Source organism: Polyodon spathula, chromosome 14, assembly GCF_017654505.1.
Source record: "Polyodon spathula isolate WHYD16114869_AA chromosome 14, ASM1765450v1, whole genome shotgun sequence".
Lineage (NCBI taxonomy): Eukaryota > Metazoa > Chordata > Actinopteri > Acipenseriformes > Polyodontidae > Polyodon > Polyodon spathula.
The window spans coordinates 12,167,976-12,188,215 of record NC_054547.1 but is presented as its reverse complement, the minus strand read 5'-3'; the positions used below and the strand labels follow the sequence as shown (position 1 = coordinate 12,188,215).

Here is a 20,240-nt window from a genome sequence, read left to right as displayed (position 1 = left end):
AAATCTTTGAAAACTAGATTAGACATTTGACCAGCTTCTCCTGCTGTTCTGATAAGCATGCTGTCACCTTTTCCATGCAAGAATGCCAAGGAACTCCTGAAAGCAATATAATGGGAGGAATCTGCAAGTTCAGACTTGCTGTGGAGTCCTGTCAAAAATCTAAAAGCAGGGGAATGCTTCATATGCATTGTTTGAATACCATGGTTTCTGGGGCCAATAAGGTGTTTTTTTTTTTTTTTTTTTTCTTATGACTAAGGTGTTCATTTGAGAGAATTTTTAAGTTTGACAGCATGCTTCAATTGGGAGTCTCAGAACTAACTGCCTCTGTTTACTGCAGGTGTAAGTGTAACGGTCACGCCAGTGAGTGTTTGAAGAATGAGTATGAGAAGATGGTGTGTAACTGCAAGCACAACACGTTTGGCGTGGACTGTGAGAAGTGTCTGCCTTTCTTCAACGACCGGCCATGGAGGAGAGCCACCGCAGAGAACCCCAACGAGTGCCTGCGTAAGACCATGAACTTTGTTACTTTAGAAAGTTATAAATCATGTTTCAAAGACTGTTGAAGCAAAAGTGCCTGTGCAAGGCTTGAGATAGGAGTGGGCAGAGAGCATGAAGTAATAGATACTGCTGTATGTGGGAGAACATGTTTCTCAGTATCTTGGTAAGTTCCACCATTGAGCTCACACCAATCTTGCTGATAACTTCTACTGCATATGCCAATCTCTCTGAATTTTAAGCTTCTGAAAATCTAAAGGTCTTACTCACACACTTTGCAGCTACACGCTTCCTTAAACTAGGCAGAAAGTGAGGATGACCAGAATCACTCAAGTATACCTTTATTAAAGCTAGTGTTGTAGCATTTAAAAAACTTCAGAAGAAAATTAAGTATACTTATTAACACAGAGAGATAGAAAGATGGGTCACCATCCTTTCCTGACCTGTCAGCTTCTGCTGATCAGTCCCACAAAAAAAAAAATCTCTCCCCTTTCCGTGTATTGCTAAAAAATAAGCTTTATACTTTCAATGTTTAAAAAACAAAACAAAAAAAAGTATATACTTTTATAATCATTTTTCTTGCAGCATGCAACTGTAACGACAAGTCTCGGGAGTGTTACTATGACTCCGAGCTGTATCGCGCTACAGGGCACGGTGGACACTGCTTAAACTGTGATGACAACACTGATGGCCCCAACTGCGAGCGCTGCCGAGATAACTACTACCGACTGGGGGCCAACGGGCGCTGTCTGCCCTGTATCTGCAATCCAGTGGGTACGTGTGTGCCAGGGTTGTGGGTTGATTTATAGATCCCTTGCATTCTTCTTTTTTTTTTTTACTTGAAATCGTTGTGCAATAATCTCTGTCTGAGAGGCAATGGTTAAATGGTTTCATATTGGATTCTGCATATAGATCCTGCTAGAGAGCAATTACTGGATCGCTAACTCCTTCTCTCTAGGATCCCTGAGCACTCAGTGTGATAATTACGGGCGCTGCAGCTGCAAACCAGGAGTGATTGGTGACAAGTGTGATCGCTGTCAGTCTGGATACCATTCACTCACAGAGGCCGGGTGCAGGTACAAAAATCATTGATGTGGACACTAGGCTAGAAATGCTGATAAAACTGGATGAACAGTACTTAAACTGGCATGCAAAAATGTTGACTGATACAGAGGTTAGTGTGTGTGATTGATTGAGTACAATGAATTTACTCAGTTCTGCTGTATGGGGAGGATATCCTGAGCTCCTGGGTTTTAATGAGAGTAACTCAGGCACACTTCCACAGTGCAGATTGTATCAAAGCAAGCGCTGGTGGAATTTGAATAGGACTTTGTCTTGGTGGGGTTATGTGTGGTGCAACGAGTTCAGTTAAAATAAACTAGGGTTCGCTCTTGTGGCGCTCCCTTTTGTGTGGTTTGTTGCTACAGGTGCTTTTTGGCATTTGTGGGTAACCTTTGACCCTGTTCCTCTTGTTTTCAGGCCATGCCAGTGCAACCCTGCAGGAAGCACGCAGGAGTGTGATGTTCAGACTGGCCGGTGCCAGTGCAAAGAAAATGTTGAGGGTTTCAACTGTGACAGGTACTGTACCATCAAAAGAAAGTTTTCCTTTAACAGATGGCTAAATAGAGGGAGCACTGTACATTAATTGGCTTGTTATGCAAGTCATTTTTATCTTGGTTATTCAGAATCTTTATCCTTTGAAGGTCCTTGTTAGACATTGAGGGTTTTTTTTATATATTGGAATGATAGGTGGTAGACCTCATAAGATGCACATGCAAAAGATTTCTTACACGTTTGACTGAAAACAGCACAAATTCCATCAATGTGGAGGAGAGCATTGCCATGAAATTTATTCTTAGCCTGCTATGGGCTTATCCTGCTGCAGAATGCTGAGGACCTCTGGCTAACTCCTGTGTTCTTGTTATAACCCTTTTAAATTTCCCTACCCCCTGCTTCAAAGAACACATTTTAGACACACATCTGGTTATTTGTAGCTTTGTGGGCGATTCAGAACTACTCGGGAGACTAGAAGTCTGTATTGCACAAATGCCCATTCTGTGTATCACATTATACTTTTATTTTTTCGTGCTGTTTACCTTGGAGTTAAGTGACCCAGTCTACCAGTGCTCCAGTGAAAAATGGGAAAACATTTTGAATTAGGATTATCTATAGAGTGACTACTGAACTGATGGGCAGAGAGCTTAATTTCTAATGTGTCTTTCAGATGCAAACTTGGATATTTCCACCTGGACCCAGTGAACCCCAGAGGCTGCACGGCCTGTTTCTGTTTCACACACTCTGCTGTCTGCGACAGTGGTGATGGCTACAGCATTAACACAATCACAGCCACCTTTGATAGAGGTACCACCTTTAAAAACAAAAAAAAAAAAAAAAAAAAAAAAAAAAAAAAAATACATCTGTGAGATTTCTTAGATTTGTGTGAAGAATGTACCAACCAGAAAACTGTAAACTGACAATTGGAGACTTTTTCTGATATGATCCTGGGTAGGAAAAAAAAAGCACACACTATGGCTGCATAACTGCTAAACACAGGGGTGTGTGTGTGTGTGTATATACAAGAATGTTTCATACTTAATTTCTGTATATATTTGCAGATGCTGAAGGCTGGCGGGGGGAACAGCGTGATGGCACAGAGGCCCTGGTCCAGTGGTCCCCCAACAGCCGTGAGATCTCCTTGATATCAGAAGATTACTTCCCTATCTACTTTGTTGCACCAGGTAAATTGGTAACAGAGGATTCCAGCACAGACTCACATTGCTAGGCTTGATTTGCAGTGCGAATACAAGCCTCTTCACCTCCTGACATTGTTCACATTGATGGAGTGTACTTTTTGGTCCAGATCCAAATAATCTGCATCTGCTCCTCCAGCTCTAATGTATATCACTGGAGGTCTGCATTTAGGGAGGGTGCAAATTGAAAAAAGATTACAGGGTGGTATATTGCTGAGAGGTGTTAGATCTGTTTAGGATGAAAAGGTGATGGTTTTTAAGCTAAACCTCTTTTTCTTTTCTTTTTTTTTTAAATCTTGCAGAGAAGTTCCTGGGAAACCAGATGCTGAGCTATGGGCAGAACATTTCTTTCAGTTTCCGTGTGGACCGACGTGACACGCGCCTGTCTGCTGAAGACGTGGTGCTGGAGGGGGCGGGGTTGCGGGTTGCTGTGCCCCTCATCGCCCAGGGAAATGCCTACCCAAGTGAAAACAAGCAGACCTATGTCTTCAGGTGAGCCAAGCAAACTGCAGAACTGCTCTATGCTGTTCGGAGCACTAGCACGTATATAAAGGATATATACAGATACAAGGCACAGTACATAAGTAACTGCCAAGTTCAAGTTTAAAAAAAAAAAAAAAAAGGATTTTCCAGCAGCAGGTATTTTCTTTGCATCAGATGTATTCTTTACTCCCCACAGGCTGCACGATGCCACTGACTATCCTTGGAGGCCAAGCCTCAGTCACGCTGATTTCCAGAAGCTGCTTCACAACCTGACTGCAGTCAAGATCCGTGGCACCTACAGTGAGAAAAGTAAGTCATGTCAGCGTCTTTATTTAACCAAGTGGGACCCACTGAGGGTAGGTTCCCGTTATTAGCGTAGACCTGAGCAATAGGAAAGAGAGTAGCGAATTGTTTTTTTTGAGTCTGGGTGTTAAAACCAGTGTCTCTTGCTCACATTTTGACCTTGTATAGGGATTGTTGAGAGCTCAGGTCCAGCTGTAGATCTGAATAGAAGGTAAAAGAATAGCATCCTTTTATGGTTGGCTCCAAATAGGCTGGCTATATTCATAAGGCAAAATCATGCTGATTTTGTGACTTCAGTGCATCCAGTGTGTTAATGCTTTATTTATTCTGCATTGTGTGTGTTATATTTTGCCTGTTTTTAAGAGATTTATTGATTAAACATTAGGCTCAGGTCTGCAGGGATATTCAGAAACTGGTATCTATGCTCAGTTTACACAGTATGTCTGAGTGACAGTAAGGGTAAAATTACCTGTGGTTGTTCAGTTTCCTGTGTGCTGTGTTGCAGGTGCTGGTTACTTGGATGATGTCACATTGACGACTGCCCGTCATGGTCCCGGGACCCCTGCCCGCTGGGTGGAGAAGTGTACCTGCCCCACTGGTTATCTAGGCCAGTTCTGTGAGCAGTGCGCCCCTGGCTACAAGAGGGCCAACCCCAGCCTTGGATCATTCAGCTCCTGTGAGCCCTGTAACTGCCATGGACACAGCGACACATGTGACCCAGAATCTGGTAAGCAAGAAATACTTTGCCATTTTATACATGCATACTGATGCATTGCAGTGATGAATAATGCATACAAATTCCTCTTGTATCTTGGTGTTCCAAAACCATACAACCGTAGCCTTGCTGTAATGTATAACAAGGGGAAGATGATGTATTAGAAGATCAGTTTGTGTGTTTTTTTTTTTTTTTTTTTGTAATAGTAGCATATATTATGAAATTAGACTGCTATTTACACTGCCTCTTTGAGGCATCCTTTTCTGATTTTACATTTGGATCACTTTCAGATCATTGCAATCGGTTCCTGAATGTGTGCTGCTTCTTTGTGTTCCTGTTTTAAGGCAATTGCTACTGCAGAGATCATACAGATGGCCTCAACTGCGAGCGATGCGAGGATGGTTACTATGGAGACTCAACCACTGGGAACCCTACAGATTGCAAGCCCTGTCCCTGCCCGGGCAGATCCAGCTGTGCAGTCGTCCCAAAGACAAGAGAGGTTGTGTGTACCAACTGCCCCACTGGCACCACAGGTGAGATGCCACGTCATAGAATTCGCTGCCGACTGTAGATAATAAAACACGACTTGCATTTTAATATAAAAGTATTGCAATGTTGTTTTCTTGGTTTCTTTAAGCACGTTGTATTATGTACAGTGTACCAAGATACAGTTATGGTATGTGATGGTGTTAAAAACACTAGCTGACAGTATATCCCACAATTTCCCACTTGTCTTCTGCAGGCAAGCGATGTGAGCTGTGTGACGATGGCTACTTTGGGGACCCCTTGGGTGAGAATGGCCCTATCCGAGCCTGTAGAGCATGCCAGTGCAACAACAACATTGACCCCAACGCTGTGGGCAACTGTGACCGGCAGACTGGGGAGTGCCTGAAGTGCACCTACAACACAGCCGGCTTCTACTGCGACCGCTGCAATGACGGCTTCTTTGGCAACGCACTGAACACCGACACTGCCGACAAGTGCAAACGTGAGGGCCTTTTTCTTTTCATTTCACATTTTGGCCAGATCTAGCGAATCCCCTCCAAAGGCAAAACATGCTGGTAGCTACTTCGTTGATGATAACATGTAAATGTGCATAGGACCGCTTACTGTGTTTGCAGAATACTGTGTGAAGTGATATCGGGTAATGAGGTATAGTGCTTTTAGTATGTCCTAGCTGACTACAGGATCTTCTCTCTCACCTCAGCGTGTAGCTGCTCTCCATACGGCACTGTGGACAGACAGACCACCTGCTCCCAGGTCACTGGCCAGTGCGAATGTCTGCCTCACGTCACCAACCGAGACTGTGGTGCCTGCCAACCCGGTTTCTACAACCTGCTCAGCAGACAGGGCTGTGAACGGTAAGCAAGGAAACCAGCACCTAAACTGCGTCTTTTGGTTTGTTATGCTGTCAGTCCACTATTCCACAGTGTGAAAGCCATTTACTGCTGTTGGCATCCCCCCTAAGAGTATTTACCCATACAGTAAATATTGTTCTTTTATAAGGACTACTATAAAAGGACTACTCTCCAATGTATGTTACTTTTAAATAATTCTAGTTTCACAGAGCATTCATGGCTCAAATGTATTAATACATTACCAATTAGTCTAAAAAAATAAACTGCATTCTAGTAAATTTTGCAAATGTCAACATTTTAAATTTTAGTTTTTGAAAACATTTCTGTATTTTATAACTTTTTAAAATTTTATTTAGGCAATATGTTTGTGTTTACATGGTTCAGATGTTGTGTCAATTGACCTGTGTCTTCAATGCTGACCCCGCAGATGTGATTGTAATGCCATTGGCTCCACGAACGGTCAGTGTGATATCCACAGTGGTCAGTGTGAGTGCCAGCCTGGGATCACTGGTCAGCAATGTGAGAGATGTGAGGTCAACCACTTTGGCTTCGGACCGGAAGGATGCAAACGTAAGAAACTTGTAATTTTTACCATTCGGCTCCTGCTCTGCCCTTTTCACTTGCATGAAAGCCTCTGTGATAATTTCCACACTGATGTGACTGCTTGAAGCTATAAAGAATGTGGTGGGCAGGGCTGCGATCTGTTGCCAGTTTACATCCCAGTCATAGCCACTTAACAAATGAGTGGCAAAGTACCAATAATGTAATCCAAATCCCTGTCCTGGCATAACTCTAGTTTTTGTTACTCATTCCATTGCCTGCATGTTTTTTTCATTCTCATGGCTGTGCTTATTTTGTGTCCCCAGCCTGTGACTGTGATCCAGAGGGCTCTGGGACCCTGCAGTGCAAACAGGATGGCCGCTGTGAGTGCAGGGAAGGCTTTGTGGGAAACCGCTGTGACATGTGTGAGGAGAACTACTTCTACAACCGCTCACGGCCTGGCTGCCAGGAGTGTCCTGCCTGCTACTCGCTGGTGAAGGAGAAGGTAAGCCCTCTGAATGTCTCTTTCAGCACAGGAAACCTTGGCCATTCTTTATTGCCTGGGGAAATGCACCTAAGTCTCTTATTTTCATTTGTGTTAATTCCAGCAATCCTGCTATATCATGCACTAATCTTAATCTTCACATTCACGTTTCAAATCGGTGATTCAAAATAAACAATCTGGAATACCCAGGTCATTCTCCTTCATAAAAGATCCAGATTGCGAAGTGGCTTCACAGCACACAATTCCATTGGGCTTTCCGGGATCGTATTTAGTTATTAAAAGCAGAGAATTAGAAGTAGCTTCACTCCCCTAGGTGAACCAGCAGAGGCAGAAGCTGCGTGAGCTGGAGAACCTGATTGAAAACCTTGGCTCCAGCCAGGAGACGGTGAGCGACAAGGCATTTGAGGTTAGGCTCAAGGACGCTGAGAAAGCCATCATGGACCTGCTACAGGATGCTCAGAACAACAAGGGTGAGGATCCTACTGGGGGTCACTAGGGGCCAGTAATCTGAAAAACAGTAAGGAAGGCTGCGGCATTTCAGTCCTAGCTTTATAGGTATAATTAAACATATATTGGGTGTAATAGGTTCAATAAAGTTGATGACAAGACTGGGACAAACACCTGGACTGGAATAGCCCAACCCTATTCACTAAAAGGGTAACCAAGGTGTATCTGTTTCATAATGGTAAATGGTAAAATCAGTATTCATTGCATGTGTTTAATATTTTAATATGGCACTAAACCTTGCCTTTGAAAACCTTCCCCATTTAGATGTAGATAAAGGTCTTCTTGACCGTCTGGGTGAAATCAACAACACCCTGACCACTCAGTATGGCCGTCTGCAGAACATTAACAGCACAGTGGAGAGCACAGGAGCCCTGGCAGACAGGTCCCGAGACCGTGTGCGGGAAGCAGAGAACTTGATTGATAACGCCCGTCGTGAGCTGGAGAAGGCCAAGGATGCCATCTTGAAAGTGGTAAGTGTTTAATTTGCAATACCTGATGTTCACTTATCCCCCGCATCAAAAGCCCTGACTTGTTCCAAAACGGATCGATTTCCTTTTTCTTATTGCTTCGTACAGGACATCAAACCTCCGACCTCCTCTGGGGATCCCAACAATATGACCCTCTTGGCCGAGGAGGCGCGCAAGCTAGCAGACAAGTAAGAGAGTTAAACCTGTCCATTCATTCCGTTTTTTATGCTGAAACACTGCCCTGTGGTGACACCTGCTGGTAGATATCATGTCTCCTAGATCTTATCATACTCTTCATTTTCCAACCAGGCATAAGAAGGAAGCAGATGAAATTGAAAAGACAGCTAAGAGTGCCAATGACACCTCCACTGAAGCCTACAATCTGCTACTGAAGACACTGGCTGGTGAGGGACAGACCAGCAAGGACATTGATGATCTCAACAAAAAGTAAGTACAGAACTTTCTGCCTTACTGTTGAACATTAAATGAACCCCTGACACATAACTTAAACGAGGCAATGTTTGTACACAGGGTAGAATACAGACTATAAATTAGTTAAATGCAAAAGGTGTGGTCAAAAGCTCGGATCTGAAGGATTTTTTTTTGGGGGGGGGGGGGGGGGGGTGTTTTTTCAGCGATTTAATGACCTTATTTCTGGCATGTGTCCAACTTTGTTTGAATAATGTGTTTGGCTTGTTTTCAGGTACAGTGAAGCTAAGAGCATTGCCAAAGACCTAGAGAATCAGGCCAACAAGGTTCATGCTGAGGCAGAGGAAGCTGGAAACAAAGCATTGCAGATCTATGCCAACCTGACCAGCCTGCCACCAGTGGACACCAAGGCACTTGAAGTAAGTATCCTGTTAACTGTCTAATTGAATCCATACCCATCCTCTTTGCAGTGGGTTCTTTATTAGCAGGTGTAGCTAAGACATGTAGCACAAGCCCCCATCTTCTGATTTGCTATCTTTTTTATGTAGTTAAAACTATTTAAAATGCCTACATCTGGTATAGACTAGTGTCTTTTAAATATGGCTTATGAGTGAGAAAGGAGTGCAATTAATAACTGTACAATCCTCCCACTTTTAGAATGAGGCAAACAAGATCAAGAAGGAAGCTGCGGAACTAGACTCCCTGATTGACAGGAAGGCTAAGGACTATGAAGACCTGAGAGATGACCTCCGAGGAAAGGAAGTGGAGGTTCAAAAGCTTCTGGACAAAGGGAAAACTGAGCAGCAGGTATGTGCCACGCAAACTGTCAAAATACACCAGTACACAGCATTCACCGCCACTTTTTGTTATGGTCTGCTTTTTAATAACTGTAATGTTACTGTATATCCTCATCGATTTCTGATCCTCATCATATCAATATAAATATGTACTGGGTGTTATGACTTTTTTTTAAAGCTTACCCATTTCCAGTAGAAGTACACTTTACCCCTCTCTTTGCAGACCGCAGACCAGCTGCTTGCTCGAGCAGATGCAGCCAAGGCCCTTGCTGAGGAGGCTGCTAAGAAAGGGAGAGCCACTTACCAGGAGGCACAGGACATTCTCACCAACCTGAATGGTAAGAGCAGGGCTCCCCTGCTGCTTTCTGTAAACTTGTGACCTGTAGTACCTAAAGCGGCAGTGTCCACCAATCATGCTGAGTTTCTAATACATTCTTTAAAGCATGAAAGCGGACTGGCAAGCCGAAAGGACACCAGTTTCTATCCTCCCTAAGCCCACATCTACATGGACAAGTTTTTGTTTAGTTTTAGCTTATGGTATATGGAAAGATATCTGGTACAATGCCCCTTTATGCTACTATTGAGTAGAGGACATGTTCTCTGTTAACCCTTTGCAGTCCTATGTCAGACCAGGTCCGACATTAGTTTTACCTTTCCTGTTCAATGTCGAACCCTGTCCGATATCATCAAAAAGACGTCAAGCACATATCTCTAGTCGTTTTTTCTCCGGAAAAAGACGAGAAAACCTTTCAATGGCCGAGTGAGACCGATAGGAGCCAAATGAAGCCAAAAAAAAAGGCCATATGAGCAATACACATAGCACCACAGAGATAACACGGACACAAACAAAGGAGATAGCTGCTTCCGCATCCAGCGCTCAAATAATATCACAGACATTTGCAGAGCTTTCTGAGATGCTATAGTAATAAAATAATGACTTGGATCTCATTATTGAGGAGTTTGGTGATAAAACGAGTGATCAGGAGAGGGTTTATCAGTATGCACGGCTATAAAGAGGTATGTGAAAAATACAGCGAACAAGGGGTGGGGCTTGGCTTTTGTCCTTTTGCTATGCAGGGCCTTTTAAACCTGGGGGGGTGTATTTTTAAACGGCGCGTGTGAAAATAAATTGGACCTGACGCGCCTGACTCTGAATAAGTGGACCGCTAAGGGTTAAAGAAGAAAACATATTCATTTCAAGTGATGGTCGTGAGAGCTAATGTGCTCCCTGCCATGTGAATTCTCAGATTTTGACAGACGGGTGAATGACAATAAGACTGCAGCAGAGGATGCAATGAAGAAGATCCCGGGGATCAACGCGACCATCATCGCAGCCAATGAGAAGACCAAGCAGGCAGAGGCGGCCCTTGGCAATGCTGGGGCAGACGCCAAGGAGGCAAAAAAAAAGGCAGAAGAGGCTGAGAAGATTGCCAGTGCTGTGCAGAAGGTAGGGTTAGGGTTACTGTAATAATCATGTGCTATTAAGTGTTTTTAATACATACTCTGTCACATACTTTGGTGATCCAGAATCATCTTCCAATTTCAGTCAAGCTCAGGTTTAATGTGGAAGTAGACAGTTGGAGTCTGCCACTGCAAACCTTTTGGCACAGTGTGATCAAAGCAATGATTACTACACAAATGGTACAGTACATTGACATTGACATACGGCCTTGATGAGCTTGCGCTGAATTGATGTGCCTGTTGTTTTCAGAATGCTGCAAAGACAAAGTCGGATGCAGAGCAAACCTTTGCTGATACGATGAAGCTGGATGATGAAGTGAACAAAATGATGGACCAGCTGAAGGCAGCTGAGGACGATCTGGCCAAGAAGAAGGCGGAGGCTGACCAGGACATGATGATGGCAGGCATGGTGAGTCCTGGGACCTGGCGGTGGGGTGCATGTGGTATAAGGTGTCTAAAAACCCAGCTATAGCGGTTTAAAAGCCTTTTTATTTTCAAGCTAGAACCATTGTTTGTCCACGCATAGTGCTCCAGGTAAGGGGCATACCGTCATAATTCCCAACTGAAAAACTGCCATTTACGACCTAACAAAAATATTGAGGATTTGTTTTACAGCTGTGGAAAAACAAATATGACCCATGCCGCTTTAACGGCAGTACAGAAATTAATGAGTGCGTTCTTGTAGAGCAGGTTTCTGAAGTTCTGCACAGACCTGCGCAGTTCTCACAACAAAACTGTAGAAATATGCACTTTTCAACTGCCAGAAGTTTCTATTGGGGCTGCGGTGCACACACTTAATGGTTACAATTCATTGGGTGCATTCACGGAGATCATTCTGCGCCAATTCTGTGCAGAATCTGACCAATTTACCAAGTGATCTTCCAAGAATTATCTCCGTGAACCCAGTCTCTCTGTCTCTCACACGGTAAACACACGTGTCGCGCAGAAGCCAAAATAAGGTGAAGCAAGCAGTTTGCACTTTCTGAAAAATGTCACAAAGATTTCGACTCATATTTTAAGCGTGCCAATTGTAATGTTGAAAAACCTGAAGATGCTGAAGATTTTAGTTCCTCTCTTGTAACAACTGTAATGGACTATACGTTATATGTTTATTTGAGAAGGGAAACCTGAAAAAGTATGTGTTGTTTTTTTCATGAAAATCACTATAGGGCTTTACAAATTATACTGATATTTTCTGTTTTAGTGCAATGTTTAATATTGTAAAACCACTACAAACGTTGCAAAATAAACAAACTAAATACATTTGCGTGCATGATTGCGTGATTAGTATGTTGCACAACTGTGTGCAGTATATCTGTTTATAGTAATTTAAGTTACAGAGTAAAAGCAGGGTGTAAAGCCCCTTGAGGATTCCTTACCAGTAGTGACTAAAGTGTATTCTAAGGATTAGTCTACAAAACACTACAAAAATATAAAAGCCAGGGTAAACTCTGACTTATTTATTATCACAAAACTGTACAACTGCAGTCTGTGGGAAATTAAAAGTGACTCCTGCTGACAAAATTCTGAGAGGGATTACTGCTGACCAGAAAAAAAAAAAGATCTGGAGCACTGCACCCATGTACAGTATAACGAAGATAATTGTTGTCTTTTGTTCTGTAGGCCTCCCAGGCAGCCCAAGAAGCTGAAGATAATGCCAGAAAAGCAAAGAATGCAGTGAAGAATGTCTTGGGCACCATTAGTAATCTACTCGGACAACTAGGTAACCATCACCACTTCTACTGAGGTTACAGTAGAGATCTTGAAAGTATGTATGCAGAAATCCTCAGTGTATACGATATAGTATATGGAAGTACTGTATATGCTGTCTCTACACATTTGTGCTTTATCATAGAAAACATAACCTTTTTTTTCTGTTTTTTTTTTCCTCATGGTAGTGTGTTAAATAATTTTATACAGAAGTTTGCATGTGGATGTGTTTTAGATAAGTGGCTGGCCTATTTATTTTTTTTTATTTTTATCTTTCACTCTGTAGGTGACGTTGACAATGTGGACCTCAACAAGCTGAAGGAGATTGAGGAATCACTGGCTAAGGCCAAGAACCAAATGAAGGACAACGAACTGGACCGGAAGCTGGCTGAGCTGAACACTGCTGCAAAGCAGCAAGAGGACATGATCAAGGACTACGACCGGCAGATCGGGGAGATCAGAGCGGACATTGACAACCTGGAAGACATCAAGAACACGCTACCTTCCGGCTGCTTCAACACCCCCTCCATAGAAACACCCTAACCTACGTGCAACCCCCACTTTACCAGCCCTTCATCTAATATCTGAAGTGACAGTGCCTTACTTTACCAAAATCATTTTTTTTTGGTTTTGTTTTAATTAATTCAATACAGAACACCAGCATCTTCTTTTTTTTTTTTTTTTTTTTTTTTTTTACATTTTTTAATACTTTGGGTGAAAGAATTTGGATAAAAAAAAAATAATAAAACGGTTAAGAGCTGCAGCTGTTTTTCTAAGATGAGGTGCAGAATATAAAGGAAAATCCTATTTTTTTGTTCTTGTTGGTGTCTGGTTCCAGTGTTGTGGTTGAGTGACAGATCTACAGTGTAGAACCCAGATGACTAAAAACTGTTTTGTTTTTTCTCCAAGGAAGGCCATGCAGATCTAACCACCAGGCACTCCCTTACTTAACCTAAGAGACTAAACAGACCCGTACACACAAGTTATTCACTACCAGCTTCTCTTGGTTTCTGTTTTCAAAGTCTCTGGAATAAATAAGCTGTACATGTAGGTTTGTCTCTTGACTTTGTCACACAGCTAGAACTAGCAGTGAAGGATCCTATTTTTTTTTTTTTTTTATCCTTTATCTTTACACTTGATCACTTCTTTGATTGCTCTGTAATTCACTCCAGGCAGTATTCATAGTGACAACACTCAGCAGATGACAACATTTTAAAAAAAGTTGGTCTTATTCTAGCAAAATCAAAATCTGTGATGTACTTGTGGAAGAGAAATGTTGATCCAGGGTTGGAAATAAGGCTTCCATTTCATAGCAGTTTGATCCATTCCTGGTTTTGCTATGAGTTTCATAAGATACACCTGAGCTTGTTACCTGTACATTTTGGCTAATCAAGCTCCTAGTACAACCTGGAATGGATGAAACTGCAACGCAATAAGAGCCTTATTTCCGACCCTGTGTTGATCCCATTTTATGCTTCCAGAGTATTTCTGTGGAATCTTAAAGTGGGATTTAATTTCTGTAAAATTATTTTTTATAACACTAGTTTTTTTTTTTCTTTGCAACTGCTGCTTTATACAGGTGTATCTCAAATCATAAAGCAGAAATATTAACATTTTATTAATGCAAACATAAACACACACTATGCAACTTTGTACATTTGCATTGCAAAATTTACCTGATACACTGGTGCTATTAATTATTTCAAATGTTATATTTTTGTGTGAATGTTTTTTATTATTATTATGATGTAGCGTGAGGACATGTTCATTTTTATGTGTAAATATAATCTTAAATGTTTCAGGACTGAATCTGAGAATGCCCCTTTCTTTTTTTAGGTCCTGTCCATCAGAAACACCTCCACATCCCAAAGCGCTATATATATTTCTGTGGTATAATATGCTTGCTTGTACACATGGCTGAATTTTTGTTGTCTCATAGATCTGCCACTTTTTAGATAATTTGAGTGGGGGAAAAAAATCGCCAAAGGACTGAAAAGATTTTAGAAATTACTTTTTTTTTCTTTTAAATTTTAAACTTTCAGTACCCCTATGTTTTGTAGCTTCTTTAAAAGAAGCCAAATAAATAAACCTAAGGGTTTGTTTCTTATATTTTTGTCCCAAACATAACAAAAAAAAAAAAAATTGATATGGCTGTAATGTTTCCTGGCAGTTTATATCAATGTCACATTATGTGCTTGACTTTCAGAAAATCAGTATTGTGCCTTTTAATATTGGTAGTATATTTTAAAATACATGTATCAACTGTGACTATTGAAATAGATTTCCTTATATTGGTAACTTATCTCTCTGTAATTTGTATTGAACAGTTAGTGCCTGAAACATAATCACTGAATTGTGTTTTTTTTATGTTATAGTAAAGGAGGAAGACCCAAGCAGTCTTATTTAACCCTATTAAGACCTCTTTTCATCATGTGCTTTAAAGGATACAGCCATTTTAAAAACTAATTTCAATTGTTATTTATCCTTTTAAGTGATCTGAGATATCTACTGTAGTAGAATCCAAATGATTCCCCAACCCCTCCCCCCACGCCACCACAGCTGAATTTATTCATGTGCATTTATATGCCTTCAGCCTTAGTCATACTGTTAAGGAAAGATGTGCAACACTTATACAGTTTTATGTATAGAACAGTACTTCTTATTTATAAAGTCTGAATATTTGTAATCTCTAACTTCTTTTTTTTCTTAATTGCATTTTTGTGTGTGTTGCACAGTTTTCTTGTACTAGTGTGGCTATGGGGTTCACTGCCTTTTTATTTGTGTTTTTGTTCCACAGAACACCTTTTAAATCTAATGCAGTGACTTTTAAAGGCCTGATAAACTCCTCTCCTATTATTATTTTTGCCTGTAAATCAAATTGTACCATTTTAAAATAAACAAAACAATGTGGTATTACAGGAACGCCAGGCCTGTTTTGTCTTGTATACAATTGGTGTTTAAGTTCTATTTTGTAGAAGTTGGAAGTTGGGACTGCTTTAATGTCAAACTATATTTGAAAGTACACAAAGAATATTCTTATTGATTTGAAACACCCTTACAAAGATATAACTGCTACTAAAAAAATGATATGTAGTCTTTCCATCTGTGCAGGGCACAGTTAGATACATAATACCAAAGCATGGATTTCCAAATTACACTAGAGGGCAGTGTTGCGAAAAGGCAAGCGCACTAGTAATTTATGATCTATATAAAACAAAGACTGCATGACTTGCTGATCTGTACTGTCTTGAGTCCAGTTCAAGTTCATTACAGTTTTCGTCTCAAGCCTAGAATAAGAGCTGGAAATTGCAAAATGTTACAGAAGTTCAAAACCACTTTATCCAATGCAGATTGAGATTGTGTCTGGCATGCCCTTAATCTGATCACATATTGAAAGGAAATGCATGCAATAAAAGTAGAGTGCTAACCCTTGATTTAGGAGAAGCAGAATGCTGATTTAAATATTGGAAGTTGTTTATATAAAGATCAACACATAGTGTTTCACATGTATGTATCAATAGCCACTAATGTGTCCTTGTGGGGAAAGAGCAAGCTATGAAGAAAAACATGTTTACTAAAACTGGATATTTTTTGGGGTCCCATATAAAATGGCAAAATAAAAATGTATCCATTGAGAAATGTGCTGTTTATAGGGATGACATAAACATAAAGAATATTTGAGCAGAAAAAAAGGTCACAGCAGACATTATAAATTCCTTCTTTGCGTTGTGTAATCTCATTTAGGGTCTAACTCAGGCCAGTAACATAGATGCCTTATTGTTAGGAAGCTGCTTAAATCTAGATCATCAAAAATCTAATAAAGATGCTTTTGTTCCAAGTCTCAGAAATACCTCAGACAGGAAGTCGTTTCTTTTCTGGAAATTCACTTAAATAGTTCCCTTCTGAGGCACATAATTGTGCAGTTGCACATATTTTGAGTTTTAAAATGCTGCTAATGGCCCCCCTTACTAAGTGTCAGGAAATCAACATGCTTTTTAGAAATCCTGTTTTAACTTAAGTTTTTTAAGGAATGTTTTTTCAAAAGTATGTTTTTTTTAAAAAAAAACATTTATTAATAAAGTTTAAAGTTCTAGACAGTTGATAGTTTGTAATAACAATTGAACAGTGTGTTAAAATGTGTGTAATAAAATTAATTCTGCACTATTGGGGAGGAAACAAGCAGGAACTTGAATGCACTTTTTATGGACATACCCACTTAAAATACCTGCTGATATTTTAAATATCTGGGTCCACCCATGTCCTGTAATTTCTTTGTCCGCAGGTCATTTAAGTATGCAGTTATTGATAGATGGCATAGGCGTGTATTTATTGTTAGTTCCTGGTGTAACAACAAAGGCAGGACATTTGGTCAAGTAGTTATGTAAAAGCAAACATACATTTATTTATACGCCTACCTCTCTCCTATCGGAATTTTTTTATTTGGTGCAGTCCATTTGTCATCTGTTTAGAGTTGAATGTGCCTTATCTATGAGACATTGACTACAATGTCACTGTCTGAATGGAGCTCCTATGGATATCTTTGGAAACAGGAAGGTCATTAAGCTGGGTACAACAAAGAAAGCATTCAGTGCAAGTGTCGTATTGAACTACAATATCCCGTAGTGTAGAGCGGGACTCCCGCTTAGCAGAACTGTTAGAAGCATTGATACAACAGTATGTCAAAGGAAAACACCAGGTGAACACAATTAAATGAAGGGTCTGGAATGAAAAATAAATAAACCTATTCAATAGGCAAATGATTTGGTAATGATGTGTAAAAATCTGTCAATTGTTATCGTCAGTATAATACTGTATTGCTTAATAAAATCTGTGCTTGTAGTACACATTAATTGCAAAGGTTTTATGTCTAGCTAGCCCTCAAGGTAGTCAGAGCAGAGTCAGGCATGACTTGGGCAGGCTGTGAGACACTTCAGCCTCAGTCTCACTGCATACCTGCCCCACCCTGTTGCCTCTCCTCTGTTCAGCTGAGTCAGTGTTTAGGTCTGTTTACTCACTGCAGTCCATTCAGGTCAGGTGGGGTGTAGATTACAATGTGACTGAGTGATCTAATGCTCCTATTAAACCCTGCCCAGCCCCATTCATGTGAAGGGAGTTAGTTCATTCCCCAGTGCAGAACGGATACCCTGGAGGCATGGAGTTTTTTTGTGTCTATGTAATATAACTCCTCAGGAGCTGTTTATCTGAGTAATAAAGCAATTAGGCAAGTGTAGTTGTGAAGGTATTTAGTCAAACATGTGAAGGTTTTAAATATGATGGGGAGGGTGGGGTGGTGGTGGTGGTCAAGGTGTTAAAATCTTACTGGATTTTTAAAGTTTACAGAACTCTATATTTGATACCCCGATCACACACAGCCATCAAATAATTTGCGATCAATATGAAATGGACCTCTGCCCTTTGTAAGTCTAATTTAATTCTCAAACTCATACTTTTAAATACGTTCTGTCCCTGGCTGAGTTATTAGTCACGTGAGCGTGGTGAATTGTGAGTGGTGTGTTTTTTTAACCGTTCGGTAGACCTTGGTGCACGATGGATGCTCCAGTTGGTCTGATTTAGAAAATAAATGGCGATTGTCTGTCTGTGATGTGTTAAAGCACTGACCACGTAAAAAGCGTGTGCTGTGAAAGATATAGAAATTTGTAATGGTTTGCCCACCTTATCTCTCAGAATCTGTTTTGAATATCTGATAGGGGATTGAGAATTAGGCTTAGTTTTCTCTTTCAACCAATCTAAATTACTAACCTTACAGCCAGTGTGCTCACCATAGATTGAACCACCAACATCCTGCAAGAAAAACAGTGAATCACTATCATTAGACATAACCACATTATTTGTCTGCTGTTCATATCATGTAGATACAGAAATACCATTCAGATATTCACTGAATAAGTAAGGATGGGCTAAAGGGTCTTGCAAAATCCTTATTGCCACACCTGACTACTATTGTCTAAATGTAATGAAAACTATATAATATTATTCATTTTCATTCTTAAACATGGTATATCTAATCTAATTGGATAGATACAAAAGCAGTAATAAACGCACAGGCGTAATTACACAGGGGGGTGTGGGGGGCCTGTCCCCTGCACTTTGTCAACGAAGGGGAAATGTCCATCTTGCATTGCAGCAGTACTAAAACTTGTATTACTCAAGCATTTATTTGTATAATCACTGTCAGTAGTAGTAGTCTCCGCCAGGACCCAGCAGAAACACCAATCAACTGAAGCAGTGTTGGAGCGCAATGCATTACGGGTAATGTCAAGCAGAGGGGAGAAAGCGTAAGCGAGTAGTAAACAAATCTTTCTACACGTTTTTTTTTTTCTTTTCATTGTGACATTTCTCCATTGTGATACCATTTCCGATGTCTATGGTCTTGCTTTACTATAAAAAATAAAATAAAATAAATTTGAACATTATAAAATACCCCTGTCCTCCTAATGTTTACTTTTAATTGTATTACTTTATGCCCCAGCTACAGAAACAACCCCCCACCCCTCACCCCCCAAACACTTTTGAAACCAAAGTTATGCCATTAAATACGTGACAGGGTATTATAATACGGTCCAACATTTGCACGCATGTTGTTGACAATCAAGGCCTGTGGAATTCAAGTCAGATGTCAAGTGTCTCTTTTTTTACAGTGTATCAAATGTACAACCTGAATTTCACTTGGTACACTTGCCAAACAATTACAATGTTTGACAGCTAAGCAGATGCAGGACTTCATCAGTGTTTGATTTAGGTTAATCAAACCTTTACCTTACATCATATAAACAGAATATTCCTTGAATGTTTAAACCACTTGCCCCTTCAGCTATCCTCAATGTGGAAGAGCAAGACTACCGGTACTCCAGAAATGTTCATGGAGTGTCTTCTTATTTTATGAGATGGAAAGCTGAGAAAACATGAGAAAAACTGATGTGGGGAAAAAAATAGGAAACATTCAAAAGTCATTTTAGTGCTTCTCGCTGTACAGGATTAAGGATTCGATTTGATCAATGATTTTATTACAGCATTATAAAGCACAGAGGATTAATTCCTCAACCACCTTTTTTAGGGGTAATCCTTGGATAACCACAGGCAGGTGATTGATGAAATCCTGCATGGTTCTCCAGTGCTGTCAAATGCCCCTCAAAAAAATCCAGCTGTGGTTTATCACCACATGGTATAGTAGATTAATCAAATCGAGCACTAAGCCTTCTCTATCACAGATTGCATAAAATGACATTTGATATTATTTGATAAGAATGCGTAGCCAGTGATTATTTCTCAAATATTCATCAATGTAATTAACAAAATGCTATTTTGTGAATGTCCTTTACATTAAACCTAATCTCACTCCTTTGAAATCCTTGTAGTAGAGAAATGCAATTTAAAAAGTGGATTTTTCTGATAACAGCCAGTAAGGCTGAGCGAACAGGAAGTCGAGTCATAAAACTGAGTGATTCAGCTCACTGCATGTGAAGATAGACCTGTCGTTACCTGTCTAACTAGCAGAATTCACTAGAAGTTGTAATGGGGAAAGATGAACATCCCTACACATTTTAATACTTTATCTCATTGTGAGGATTATTAAATTACTTCCCATAATTTCTTTGAGCTGACTCGGGTTCTTAAAGGGGAATTCAATTTTAAGTGTACAACAGCTTCAATAGAAAATAAAATATCAGGTATCTATCGACATGTTCTGCAGGTACCCCTC

General features: G+C 40.4%; 1 protein-coding gene across 1 annotated transcript in view; it reads left to right on the top strand.

The window, feature by feature from the left end:
- LOC121326663 (laminin subunit gamma-1-like) overlaps positions 1 to 13,205 on the top strand; it is a 60,221-nt gene extending 47,016 nt beyond the window's left edge. Inside the window, exons 4-28 of the mRNA XM_041270011.1 lie at positions 338 to 504; positions 1,081 to 1,269; positions 1,454 to 1,571; positions 1,975 to 2,073; positions 2,720 to 2,856; positions 3,111 to 3,233; positions 3,548 to 3,737; positions 3,925 to 4,037; positions 4,537 to 4,758; positions 5,091 to 5,279; positions 5,489 to 5,734; positions 5,954 to 6,107; positions 6,532 to 6,674; positions 6,971 to 7,149; positions 7,463 to 7,619; positions 7,921 to 8,126; positions 8,232 to 8,311; positions 8,433 to 8,570; positions 8,827 to 8,971; positions 9,210 to 9,359; positions 9,573 to 9,687; positions 10,597 to 10,796; positions 11,061 to 11,219; positions 12,434 to 12,533; positions 12,807 to 13,205. Of these exons, the coding sequence (XP_041125945.1) occupies positions 338 to 504; positions 1,081 to 1,269; positions 1,454 to 1,571; positions 1,975 to 2,073; positions 2,720 to 2,856; positions 3,111 to 3,233; positions 3,548 to 3,737; positions 3,925 to 4,037; positions 4,537 to 4,758; positions 5,091 to 5,279; positions 5,489 to 5,734; positions 5,954 to 6,107; positions 6,532 to 6,674; positions 6,971 to 7,149; positions 7,463 to 7,619; positions 7,921 to 8,126; positions 8,232 to 8,311; positions 8,433 to 8,570; positions 8,827 to 8,971; positions 9,210 to 9,359; positions 9,573 to 9,687; positions 10,597 to 10,796; positions 11,061 to 11,219; positions 12,434 to 12,533; positions 12,807 to 13,063 (3,976 nt within the window). The 3' untranslated portion in view covers positions 13,064 to 13,205. The remainder of the gene's footprint in view (positions 1 to 337; positions 505 to 1,080; positions 1,270 to 1,453; positions 1,572 to 1,974; positions 2,074 to 2,719; positions 2,857 to 3,110; positions 3,234 to 3,547; positions 3,738 to 3,924; positions 4,038 to 4,536; positions 4,759 to 5,090; positions 5,280 to 5,488; positions 5,735 to 5,953; positions 6,108 to 6,531; positions 6,675 to 6,970; positions 7,150 to 7,462; positions 7,620 to 7,920; positions 8,127 to 8,231; positions 8,312 to 8,432; positions 8,571 to 8,826; positions 8,972 to 9,209; positions 9,360 to 9,572; positions 9,688 to 10,596; positions 10,797 to 11,060; positions 11,220 to 12,433; positions 12,534 to 12,806) is intronic.
- Positions 13,206 to 20,240: the final 7,035 nt, after the last annotated feature.